A 13,668-nucleotide genomic window follows, 5' to 3' on the forward strand; every position below is an offset into this window, starting at 1 on the left:
CACAGAGACTTTTTTTTCTCACTACTCACTGGTTCCTAAAATTCAAATTAAACCAGAAGTCTTGTTCATTAGAATAAGGCAAATTTGTTTTAAGAAGTAGACCAAAAGACCTTAAATGATTTAGAGAAACAGGCCCTTTAGTCCACTGAGTCCATATCAACCATCAAACACTGATTTACATGAATCCTAGATTAGCATCAATTTTTATTCCCTCACAGTCTCATGCAACCTCCACATAAGAGCACCCGAGGTCAGGACTGAAACCTGGTCACTGAAAGGGTGAGGTAGCAGCTCCATTTGCTGTACCATTTTACAATGAAGTATAAAGTTATAACTGATTCTCTAAGGCAGCAATTTTGCCCGCAATCTGAGGCATCAGAGTAGTCCAGTAGAAGCAACATATGGGAAAAGATAATGATTCCCACTCATATCCTGTGATGTATATACCACTTACTGCATATCATAAAATCTAAACATCCCCTTGCTCTTTCAGCCCATAAGGGGAAAAGGTCTTTTACTTTTGTCTTGGAAGAGCTGTCTCAGGGAATTACAGTTTCACAGGGGCTGGCAGTTGCCCCAATATGTTTGACCTTTATTCACCTGTATGCTCTTCAATCCAAGTCGTTGGATAATCAGAATTGGGAACTCAATTTTCACCTCATCATCTTTAATCCCCAAATGCTATCCACTTGGTTTCTCAATCATTTTCTCAATAAATAAGTGAAGAAGTATCGCGTTTTTTTGTGTTATTTATTTAATTAGGTTGTCCTTATCTAGTTTTAGGACTTGCGTGAAGATCTGATCACATTTTAGGTCATGTTTATGCAGAAATAGAGAAAATTTTACAGGGTTCACAAATTTAATAGCACCACTGTAACATCATAGAATTATACACTTTGGAATCACGCCCTTTGAGCCAAATTGCTTATGATCTCCAGATGCTCTCCTGAACATTTAGCCTGTACCCTTTTAAATCTTTCCTATCCATGATCCTATACAAATGTTATTCAAATGTTAAGGTTGTACCTGTATCTATAATTTCCTGTGGTAACTTTACACGTAGTCACCCCCCTCAGTATGAAAAATTTGCTCTTAACTCGGAGGATGAGAGGTGACCTGATAGTGGTGTATAAGATGATGAGAGGCATTGATCGTGTGGATAGTCAGACGCTTTTTCCCAGGGCTGAAATGGCGTGCACGAGAGGGCACAGTTTTAAGGTGCTGGGAAGCAGGTATAGAGGAGATATCAGGGTAAGTTTTTTATGCAGAGAGTGGTGAGTATGTGGAATGGGCTGCCGGCAACGGTGGTGGAGGTGGATACGATAGGGTCTTTTAAGAGACTCCTGGACAGGTATATGGAGCTCAGAAAAATAGAGGGCAATGGGTAACCCTAGGTAATTTCTCAGTTAAGGACATGTTCGGCACAGCTTTGTAAGCCAAAGGGCCTATATTGTTTTTCTATGTTTCTAACTCCATTTTAAATCTGCCCCTCCACCTTAATCATGCCCTTTAGCTATAGACTCTCGTAACTTGGAACAGAGACTAATCATCTGTCTTTTACACGTTCCTCATGATTTTATAAACTCTTCAGGATCATTGTTCAGAATGTTCCACACCAGGGAAAATTGTACCAGCCAATTCAGTCTTTCCTATTAATTCGAACTCTCTGGTCCCAGCAAAATCTTCACGAATCTTACCCATACCCTTTCTAGGTCAATCACATCTTTCCTATAGTATGGTGACAAGAACTGTGAACAATATTCCAGGTACAGCCTCACCAGTGTCCTTTACAGCAATAACCTGATGTCCTAATGCTTGAATTCAGTGGCCAGTGTGATGAAGGCAACCATGTCAAATGCCTTCTTCACCATCCTGCCTTCCTGTGTCATTAAAGGGAACTATGTATCTGTACTCTTGGGTTGCTCTTTCTAAGGCCCTAACAATACTGGGAAAGTCCTGCCTGGTGTAACTTTCCAAAATGTTTCATTTCACATTTATCTGAGTCAAAGTCCCTAGTTTTGGTAAAATTAGAGATTATTTTTATTTACATAATAATGATGTCATTAGAAGAAACACAAATAGAATCTTCATGTAGTGTTTTGTAAAGTTGCTTAATGTTGTACCCAGTGGTCTGAGGTCAGAAATAAAAACACAATCATAATACTGAAAATACACATTCAGTTTATTGGAATTTGTAAAGGAATGAATTGAGCCAATGCTCCAGATGTTGACTTTATCAGAATCCAAAACATTAGATTGCCATTAGCCTGAACAGTTGCTAATAAAGTACTTACGACATTTTTTGTTTTCATTTCAGATTTTCAGTATCTGCAGTTTTATTTTCTTTTCCTTGATAAATTCTTTGTTTAATGCCATGCCAAGCTAGGCCCTAAGTTTGTCTCTATCTCTGCTAGACCACTGAAACCGCTGATAATGTTGGCCCATGTAGAGGGGAATAAAGACAGATATGTTATTGCATTTCAACTTGCCATCCAGTTAGTCGGGCTGAAAAGTTCATGAGCAGATGCTGGGTGAAGTCATAACTTGGCCCATCTACCACTGAGCTTGACAAGACTGATAATTAGTACTTGTGAAGCCTTGTCTCAGTGTGAGTTGGTGCCTTTAGAAAAAGAAAGGGAGTAAATTGCAGGGAAAGTTTGTGATTTTTTAAAAAATCTCAAGTCTTGTTTCAATATTAATTTACCGGAAATTCATTTTAGGAAATTGACATTTATTGCTTATTCCGAATTTCCATTGTAAAAGGCAATTGTGTGTTGTCTTCCAAGACTACAACACTCCATCTTTTAAAGGTAGCCCTCAGTGGTGTTGGGTAGAAAACTTCAAGCTTTATGCGTGTGTGGGTGAAGAAACAATGACATGATATGATTTTGAGGAGAGATTGCAGATATGACATTTTTAGGTTAAAGTTCATAGATTTGGGAACTCTGTCAGTGTGGCCTTGGCAATTAACTGGAGTGCATCTTGAAAATAGTGTTTATATGGTTGGTGCAGATATGGTGACAGAAGCGTTTTCCTGTGCTGTATTGTTCCGTGTTCTCAGCCCAGTGAAAACCATGCTGATTTAAGCAGCTTTTAGAGACCAAAGAGTCTGTGCATAATTATAATTATGAATTGTGAATCCCCAAGGCCTTCTATACATAGATCAAGAGTATGAGGATAACTAGCAAGACGGTGGGACCACTCATGGATAAAAATCTGCTTGGATGCGGAGAATGTGAGTCCAGTACTTACTGAATACTTTGTTTCGGTATTTACCAAGGAAAAGGATATGGAGGACCAGGAGATTAGTGCAAAGTGTGTAGATATGTTACGACATTTAGAGGTCAAGGAGGAAGAAGTGTTGGGCTTCCTAATGAGTATTAAGGTGGATAAATCCCCAGGGCACCATGAGATTTGCCCCAGGTTATTGAAGAAAGAAAGAGGTGAGATTGCTGGGTCCTTGACCAGTTTCTTCATATCCTCTTTAGCCACAGGTGAGTGGCTAATGCTGTACCTATATTTAAGAAAGGAATAATAGAAAATTCTGGGAAATATAGACCGACAAGTGTCACAGCAATTGTAGAGAAATTACTGGAAAAAAATTCTTAGAAAATGTTATTCTGCTATTTAAGAAGGGTGGGAGGAAACAGAAAGGAAATTATAGACTTGTTACCCTGACATCAGTGGTTGGGAAGTTGTTGGAATCAATTGTTAAGGTTGAGATTACGGAGTACCTGGAGGCACATGACAAGATAGGCCAAAGCCAGCATGGTTCCTGAAGGGAACATCCTTCCTGACTAACGTACTGCAATTCTTTGAGGAAATTACAAGCGGGGTTGACAAAGGAGATGCAGTAGATGTGGTATAATTGGATTTTCAGAAGGCCTTTGACAAGGTGCCACACATGAGGCTGCTTAGCAAGATAAGAGTATGTAGAATTACAGGGAAGTTATTAGCATGGGCGGAGCATTGGCTAGTCGGCAGAAAACAGAATGGGAATAAAGGAATTCTATTCTAGCTGGCTGCTGGTTACCAGTGGAATTCCACAGGGGTCGGTGTTGGGACCGCTGCTTTTTATGATGTATGTCAATGATTTGGACTATGGAATTAATGGATTTGTGGCTGAATTTGCCGATGATACAAAGATAGGTGGAGAAGTGGGTAGTGTTGTGGAAACAGAGAGCCTGCAGAGAGACTTAAATAGTTTAAGGAAATGGGCAAAGAAGTGGCAAATGAAATGCAATGTTGGAAAGTGTATGGCCATGCACTTTGGTGAAAGAAAGAAATGGGCAGACTATTATTTCGATGGGGAGAGAATTCAAAATACAGAGATGCAAAGGGACTTGGGAGTCCTTGTGCAGGATGCCCTTAAGGTAGAGTTGGTGGTGCAGAAGGCGAATGCAATGTTGGCATTCATTTCTAGAGGTATAGAATATAAGAGCAGGGATGTGATGTTGAGGCTCTATAAGGCACTCGTGAGACCACACTTGGAGTATTGTGTACAGTTTTGGGCTCCTTATTTTAGAAAGGATATACTGACGTTGGAGAGGGTTCAGAGAAGATTCACGAGAATGATTCCAGGAATGAAAAGATTACCGTATGAGGAACGTCTGGCAGCTCTTGCTGTATTCCCTGGAGTTCTGGAGAATGAGTGGGGATCTCATAGAAACATTCTGAATGTTAAAAGGCCTGAACAGATTAGATATGGCAAAGTTATTTCCCATAGTAGGGGAGTCTAGGACAAGAGGGCACAACTTCAGGATTGAAGGACGTCTACTTAGAACAGAGATGTAGAGAAATTACTTTAGTCAGAAGGTGGTAAATCTGTGGAATTTGTTGCCACGAGTGGCTGTGGAGGCCAAGTCATTGGGTGCATTTAAGGCAGAGATAGATAGGTTCTTGATTAACCAGGACATCAAAGGGTATGGGGAGAAGGCAGGAGGATGGGATGACTGGAAGAATTGGATCAGCCCATGATTGAATGGTGGAGTAGACACGATGGGCCGAATGGCCTACTTCTGCTCCAATATCTTATGGTCTTATGGATAGGATATGTCAGCATTTGGAAGCCCATGGCCTAATTAGGGAGATGGCATGGCATTGTACGTGGCAGGTCGTACCTTACCAACTTCATTGAGTTTCTTGACAAGGTGACGAGAGAGATTGATGAGAGTAAGGCAGTGAATGTAGTCTACATGTATTTTAGTAGGTAAGGCATCTGATAAGGTCTCTCACGGGAGGCTCATGCAGAAGATTAGATGCGTGGGGCCCACGGCAAATTGGCTGTTTAGATTCGGAACTGGCTTGCGCATAGAAGACAGAGGGTAGTGGTTGATGGGACTTATTCAAGCTGGAGGTCTAATTAGTGCTGTTCCGCAGGGTTCTGTGCTGTGACCTCTGCAGTTTGTGATGTATATGAATGACCTAGATGAAAATGTAGGTAGATGGGATAGTAAATTTGCAGATGATACCAAGATTGGTTGAGCTGTGGATAGTGTGGAAGACTGGCAAAGAATTCAGTACACTATAGGTCTGTTGTAGATATGGGCTGAGAAATGGCAGATGGAGTTTAATCCAGATAAATGTGGGATGTTGCACCTTGGTAGGGCAAATGCAAGGAAACTATTCTAACAAGAAAAGATCTGCAGATGCTGGAATTCTGTGCAACTCACACAAAATACTGGAGCAACTCAGCAGGGCAGGCAACATCCAAACAAAACAGCCTGGCTTGCTGAGTTCCTCCAGCATTTTCTGAGATAGTGCACTGTTCAGGATAAGATCCTTGGTGTTGCGGAGCAGAGTGATCTTGGGATCAAAGTTCATAGCTGCTTGAAAGAGGCTACACAGGTCGATAAGCTGGTTAAGGAGGCTTATGGAATGTTTGCTTTTATTAGTCGAGGCATTGAGTTCAAAAGTCAAGAGGTTATATTGCAATTTGATAAAACTCTGGTTCGGCCACATCTGGAGTGTTGCATGCAGTTATGGTCACCAGACTATTGGAAGGATGTTGAGGCTTTGGAAAGAGTGCAGAAGAGGATCACCAGGATGCCGTCTGGTTTAGAGAGCATGTACTATCACAAGAGGCTGGATAAACTTGGGTTGTTTTCTCTGGAGTGTTGGATGCTGAGGGGAGATCTGATAGACGTTTCCAAGATTATGAGAGGTATAAACAGAGTGGACAGAGTGCATCTGTTTCTCAGGGTTGAAATGACTAATATCAGAGGGTATTGAAGCTGAGAGGTGGTAGGTTCAAGGGGAATGTGAGGATAAGTTTTTTACTCAGAGAGTCGTGGATGCCTGGTGTGTGCTGCCGAGTATGGTGGTAGAGGCAAGTACATTCAAGGCTTTTGAGTGAGGTTTGGACAGACATATGAATGTAAGGAAGGGGAGGGTTATTGACATGATTTAGGTAGGAGACATTAGTTATTTGAAAATTATTATTTTGCTTCAGAATTGTTACTGAATTATCCAATAATGTCCGTTCATGATATTGGATACTCACTGAAGTTTCAGGGTTGTTATCTGAGCGTTATCTGCATTTTAAGGAATGCAGTATATTGGTCCTGGGCATGACTCTCAACTGCAACCGGTGATGAGGCTGACTGGGGACTTTCAGAGCTTTGGGGAAAGTGGAGTTACCCCTTGGTCATTCATTGCTCCCAGGGCCGCTCTGACCCGGAACGGTAGCACCTGCAAGGGTTCCTGCTCAGGATACGAGCGAAGGCCAACGGCAGATCCAGCAAGTTCAGTAACTGAACTTATGATGGAGAAGGTGGATGAGCTACGATCTCAAATGACAACGGCTGTAGTATAGGCGGATGAACATTTGGGAAGAGAAATGGCGATTTCTTCAGTTTGCCCAACGGAAGGCAATCGCAGACCACTGCTGTTAGATACTAGGTTTCCTAGAATCTATTTGCTAAGAAAACCATGGTCAAACTCACAAAATGTATCACACAACAACAGCGTCAAGAGGATCTTCAAGACAATTTTGAAGATGCTTCGCTCGGTAGGATTGATTCTGGGCGGCAGGGGATCCTTGACCATCATTAAGCTGCTGCTCATAAAATTCAAGTAACACAAAAGAAAATTATTGCCACTTGGAATGTAAGAACCCTGTATCAAGCAGGAAGATTGGACAATGTGATAAATGAAATGGAAAGACTAAAAATGAACATCATGGGAACTAGTGAAGTTCGTTGGACAGGTGCTGGAACAAGTCAGAATAGAAATAAAACACTAATTTATTCTTGTGGAACATCCCATACTAATGGAGTAGGAATTCTTATGGATGAAAACATGGCAAAAAATGTTTTAGGACATTGGGCAATACCAGAAAGAGTGCTCCTTGTTAGATTCAGAGGACAACTTTTTGATTTAGCAATTATACAGGTATATGCACCAACAACAGATGGAACAAATGAGGATATAAATAAATTCTATGAAGAGCTTGAACAAGCAAAGAATGCATGCAAATCTCAAGATATTGTTATTGTCATGGGAGATCTAAATGCTAAAGTAGGACAAGGTGCTGATGGAAATACCATAGGAAAATTTGGACTAGGGGAAAGAAATGAAAGAGGTGAGAAATGGGTAGAATGGTGCAAGATGAATAATCAGGTCATTATGAATACCTACTTTTAAAAACCATCCAAGACACTTGTGGACCTGGAAAAGTCCAGGTGATAGCACCAGAAATCAAATTGACTTTATTACTATAAACCAAAGATTTAGAAAATCAGTGACTCAATGCAAAGCATATCCAGGTGCAGACTATAATAGTGACCATAACCCAGTAGTGTGTCATGTAACAGTAAAACTTAAAAAACTAAAGAAGCAAAAACCTGAACAATCCCTTGACTACTCGCAATTAATTAAAGAAGAAAACTTAAGACAAAAATTTACAGTTGAAGTAAGGAATAGATTTCAAAGTCTAGAAATAGAATCTGTTGAAGATGATAGCAATCATGTGGAAATGAAGTTTAACTCTCTGTAGGATGCCTTGGTAGAATCAGCAAAGTCAGTGATTCCTAAAAAAGAATACAGCACAAAGAATAAATGGATGACAGACGAAATCAAAAATCTAATGGAAGAAAGGAGACTGAAGAAAGCAAATCCTGTGGAATATAAGTCCTTAGATAAAAATGTTAAAAGCTTATGTCAAAAAGCCAAAGAAGAATGGTTAAACCAGGAATATGAACAACTAGAAAGAATCCCTATTACTGATCCAAAAAAGGTTACATCAACAAGTCAAGAATATCGCTGGTAAAAAGCTCTGCTGTTCTTCAGCTGGAGGTTTGAAAGCAAAGACAGTACCATCATCATGGAAAAAGATGAGATTATGAACAGATGGACTGAGTATATTCAGGAATTGTTTGAAGACGATCGAGGCAAAAAACCAGAAATTAAGAAGAACATTGAAGGTCCAAGTATTTTAAAATCTGAAGTTCGTAATGCAATAAATAAGATGAAGAAAGGAAAGGCAGCAAGTCCTGATGAATTAGTAATAGAACAATTATCACCCTTGAAGATTATGGAATTGAAAAACTTATTTAATCAATGACATTTATGAGACTGGTATAATGCCAGAAGAGATGAAAAAATCTGTATTTATCACTCTTACTAAGAAACCTGGAGCAATAGAATGTGAGTTACATAGAACCATAACTTTAATGAGTCATATTATTAAGATACTTCTAAGAATTTTGATGACAAGAGCTAAAAGTAAGATACAAGCTGAAATAGGTAAAGAACAATGTGGTTTTGTGAAAGACAAAGGTACAAGAAACACGATACTGATGTTAAGGATACTATCAGAACGAGCTATTCAAGTGCAAAAAGATTTGTCTGTCTTATTGACTACACAAAAGCATTTGATAAAGTGAAGCACAATAAGTTATTTGAAATATTACAGGAAACTCTAGATCTAGATTCAAAAGACCTCCACCTAATCAGAAATCTGTACTGGGAACAAACTGCCACTGTACGAATAGATGGAGTAGTGAGTCAGTTTATGAAAATCAAGAGAAGCGTTATCAAGGGTGTGTTTTCTCTCCTGATTTGTTTAATATTACAAAAAATAAGAGACATCTTGGGAATCAAAGTTGGCGGTGAAAACATCAATAATTTCAGATATGTGGATGACACTGTGTTAATTCTGAGTACAGAGGAAGAACTACAAAACATAATTGATATAGTTTTTGAAGAAAGTGCAAAAATGGGTCTATCTATCAATCGCAAAAAGACAGAATCTATGGTGATATCCAAAAAGAAGGAGAATTCTATCTACAGGCTGAAAATAAATGGGGAAGACATAAAACAAGTACAGAATTTTTGCTACTTAGGAAGCTGGGTGACATCAGATAGCAGGTGTGACATGGACATCAAAAGAAAAATAGGGATGGCAAAAGACACCTTTACGAGATTGAAGAGTATAATGACCTACACTAAACTAGGCACGACAACCCGCCTCAGAGTACTGAAATGTTACGTTTATCCAGTTATGTTATATGGATCAGAATGTTGGACAATATCTAGGAACATGAGGGAACAAATTGAAGCAGCAGAGATGTGGTTTTTGAGGAGGATGCAAAGAATATCGTGGACAAACAAATATCTAACGAGGATGTCATGAACAGAGCAAGCACAAAAAGAGAAATAATGTATGAGATCATGAAAAGGCAATGTAACTTCATTGGACATGTGATTAGGAAAGAGGAGTTAGAATGCACGGTAATTATGGGAAAGATTGAAGCGAAAAAGCAAGAGGAAGGCAAAGACAAATGATGATGGAGACAGCAGCCAGAGAACTGGAAATTAATACCATTTTCACTGTATATTTCAATGTACATGTGATAAATGAATCTGAATCTGAAACAAGATTGAACATTAATCACAAGGCGTACTGGCCTCCCAAAACTACTTTTGCTTTATTTCAGTGAATTGTGTTAAAATATAAACTTTAAAAATATCAAAATTTTGTTGACCCTCTTCTGTGCTGTGTGACTCTTCAGACTCTTCGATGTTGTTTGGGATATTAAAAATAAAGCAGCATCATCATTTAGTTATGTACATGTGCCTTTTTCACTTCTGTTTTTAGCTGAACAGTGTGAGGCAATGAAGTATTTTTGGGAGCAATTGGGTTGTTTTGTTATACAGGGGAGCTGAATTGATTGCACACGTTAATTGAAAGTTATTATTGGAGTGGTTAAGCTGTTGCAAGGCTGTTGTGCACCTTTCGATTATGAAGTTCAATAAGTCCTGACAGTTATTTTATTCAATTATGTCATAAAAGCCTATTAAACACAATAGCTCGGAATTAATTTACTTGGGAAAAGTGGTAGTATTTTGGAGGGGGAGGGTAGAGCCAATTTTATTGCTTTGCAACTGACTTTTCAGAAGGTTAAAAAAAGCGACACTGTAGATCTGATTGTGGGTGAGAAATTGTAGAGTGGGGATTTTTTAGATGGTAAACTTCCTCTGATTATTGGTTTAGTGTCCAAGACCGTTCTAACACAGAGGTTGAGAAAGCAAGCACAGCTGCCCGTTGACATAGCACCCTCTGAATAAACTGAAGGATAATAAGCTAAACATAGAATATTTGATGAGTGTGAGTGAATGGTTAACAAGGCTGTAATTTACTCCAGAGAAATGGATGGCATAGTGAGCCATTGAAGTGAAGTTCAAGTGGTTTCTGGATGTCAGTTGAGCCAGGAGATTAAATTACAGCCTTACACTCTTCCTGTTTGTGTGTTCTCGGTTTGTCCCTCTTTCTCTGTTTTTAATATTACATATTTTATTGTCCCAAATGCAAAAACAAACTGCAGTGAAAATTCTGGTGTCATGACTAAAGATTATTGCTATGACTCATAGTTAACACATTGACAGTTCCAAAGGATAATTATATATTATCAGTGCAGTGCAAATGCATCAAACTTATAACCTCTTTTCCATGGAAGTGTGTGGGTCAGCGTCAGCATCTGGTGCCTTATAAAATGATGTGCCGACTCTGTCCATAGCATATAGCCCTTTTCCATAGTAACGACTAAAGGCAGAAGTCTATTTGCGATATTGCAACTTCTAGCTATAGGTGGTAGTGAACAATTTACAATCATAAGATTGAGGAGGCTCAGTAAATGTTCTCAACCCAATTAAAGGAACAGCACAGTGGCTCAACTCCAGTGATTTGTGTTCATTCCTGACCACCAAAGCTGTCTGCATGGAGTTTGTGTTGTGTTACGATGGTTTCAGCCAGATCCTCAGGGTTTCATCGACATCCTAAAGACGTGTGGGTTAGTTGACTACTGTAACTTGCCTCTTGATTGTGGGTGAGCGGGAGAAGCTGAGGAGAGTTGATGGGAATGTGAAGAGATTGAAATGAGTTTCAATAGTTACATTTAATGTCAGAGAATATATATAGTATACAGCCTGAAATTCTTACTCTTCGCAGACCACGGAACAGAAGAAAAGCCCCAAAGAATGAATGACAGAAAAACATTAGAACCCCAATGCCCCCTCCCCCACCCCCACACAGCAGCAGAAAAGCATCAGCGCCAACGCCCACCATGCAAGTGATAGCAAAGCCCCCAAACCACAGTTCATCCCAACAGTTCGACATCCCACAGACTCTCCCTCACTAATGAGGGAGAGGGAGGTATCCTGTCACAGCGACAGGGGACCAACAGCTCACTGTTTCGATGTTACAGTACAGTGTGTTGCTTTAATTTGAGTTCCCACCCACTCAAGATCAGCAGCAAACACTCACCCTGTCCCACACGCTCTCCCTCACCCCCCACCAACCCCACTCCGGCCTGTCCTCTCCCCCTGCCCTCACCCTCACCCTACCCCACACCCCTCACCCTCCCTTTCTCCTCTCTCTCTTTACCCCTCTCTCTTTATCCCTTTCTCTCTACCCTCTCTCTCTCTCTCTCTCCCTCCTCTCCCTTCTCTCTCTCCCTTCTCTTCTCTCTCTCTCCCTTCTCTCTCTCTCCTCTCTCTCTCCCTTCTCTCTCTCCCTTCTCTCTCTCCCTTCTCTCTCTCCCTTCTCTCTCTCCCTTCTCTCTCTCCCTTCTCTCTCTCCCTTCTCTCTCTCCCTTCTCTCTCTCCCTTCTCTCTCTCTCCCTTCTCTCTCTCCCTTCTCTCTCTCCCTTCTCTCTCTCTCCCCTTCTCTCTCTCTCCCTTCTCTCTCTCTCCCTTCTCTCTCTCTCCCTTCTCTCTCTCTCCCTTCTCTCTCTCTCCCTTCTCTCTCTCTCCCTTCTCTCTCTCTCCCTTTCTCTCTCTCTTCTCTCTCTCTCTCCCCCTTCTCTCTCTCTCTCCCTTCTCTCTCTCCCTTCTCTCTCTCCTCTCTCTCTCCCCTCTCTCTCCTCTCTCTCTGTCCCTTCTCTCTCTCTCTCTCCCTTCTCTCTCTCTCCCTTCTCTCTCTCTCCCCCTTCGCTCCTGCTACCACTCTCCCACCTCATCCTCCCCACTCTCCCCTCCTACCAAGTCCTTAAATATATTGAAGACTTTTTTTAATACTAAAGGGTAAAGGGAGCACATGACATGAGAGAAAGCATAGGTCAGCCATGACTTTGTTGAATGGTGGAGCTGAACGGACTAGTGCTGTACACGTGCTCCTATTTTTTGTTTCCTAGACATTTTGTACTGATATTCTGGAGAGTGATTTTGGCTGGATATGTACAGTACTTGGATGAATTGATGTTATATTTCCTGTGGTGTAACTTAAGGATTCTTCTGTTCTGCATCTTGTAATTGGCGGAGGGGAAAAAACATTTATGATCCAAAAGGCATTTATCGTTCGTATTGCTCATACATAATTTCTTAACAGTTATTTTTGTTTTTGTCAGGTACATGCCCTGAATATCTTGAGGGCACTATTCAGAGATACCAAATTGGGTGAAAATGTCATTCCCTATGTGGCAGATGGATTGCAAGCAGCAATCCTTGGCTTTACATCTCCTGTGTGGGCAGTAAGTCTTCAGCTTCTAATATTAATTCCAAGTTTGATAATTGAATCTTTTCCATGCCTAATGTGATGTATGACAGAGAGCGTAAAAAGCATAAAATTGCTTAATCTAAAATGTGAAGGCTTCAGCAGTCTGTTTTTTGTCTAAATGCTTGTGAGGGGAGGCTTACCCAACATAATGGTAAGGTGAAATTGGCTTACTGTTGAACAAGTTGGCATCCGACAATAAGAGAGTGAGCTGTGTGCAAAGTTGTCTCTGGCTTTTATATTGTGATATGTGAATTATTGTGGAGCATGTGCAGCATTTTCGTTTTACATGTAAGCCGTGTGATCATTCCAAAATTAAAATATTGCATGTGAAAATAACATCTTTAGTTCCTTGACAAAAGGCCGGTTGGCACAGTGTATTGGACTTTTCCAGTTGAACCCTATTTTATCAAGTTAAGTAATGCACAATTAGATTACAAATCAATAAACTGAGATGGTAGTTATGGACTGAAAAAATAAAATTTTAGGTGCAAAAAATGTATTAAGAAAAACACATTAAACCAGGGCAGTCAGCGTGAACTTGTTAAAGGAAGGTTGTGATGGCCTAACTTAATTGAAATTTTTGGAAGATGACATACTAAAGAAGAAATGGGAGCAAGGATCTGCCATGTGGCTCTAAGCCTTACTCCATCATTTAGTAAGAGCAGAGTTGATCC

The 13,668-nt window shown here is 40.3% G+C and overlaps 1 protein-coding gene across 3 annotated transcripts in view; it reads left to right on the plus strand.

Moving 5' to 3' along the window:
- LOC134350466 (tRNA (32-2'-O)-methyltransferase regulator THADA-like) overlaps window positions 1-13,668 on the plus strand; it is a 429,822-nt gene that overhangs the window by 98,441 nt on the left and 317,713 nt on the right. For all 3 annotated transcript variants that reach the window (XM_063055680.1, XM_063055682.1, XM_063055681.1), the window contains exon 24: window positions 12,846-12,968. In XM_063055680.1, the coding sequence (XP_062911750.1) occupies window positions 12,846-12,968 (123 nt within the window). The remainder of the gene's footprint in view (window positions 1-12,845; window positions 12,969-13,668) is intronic.

Source organism: Mobula hypostoma, chromosome 8 (genome assembly GCF_963921235.1).
Source record: "Mobula hypostoma chromosome 8, sMobHyp1.1, whole genome shotgun sequence".
In the NCBI taxonomy this organism is placed as follows: domain Eukaryota; kingdom Metazoa; phylum Chordata; class Chondrichthyes; order Myliobatiformes; family Myliobatidae; genus Mobula; species Mobula hypostoma.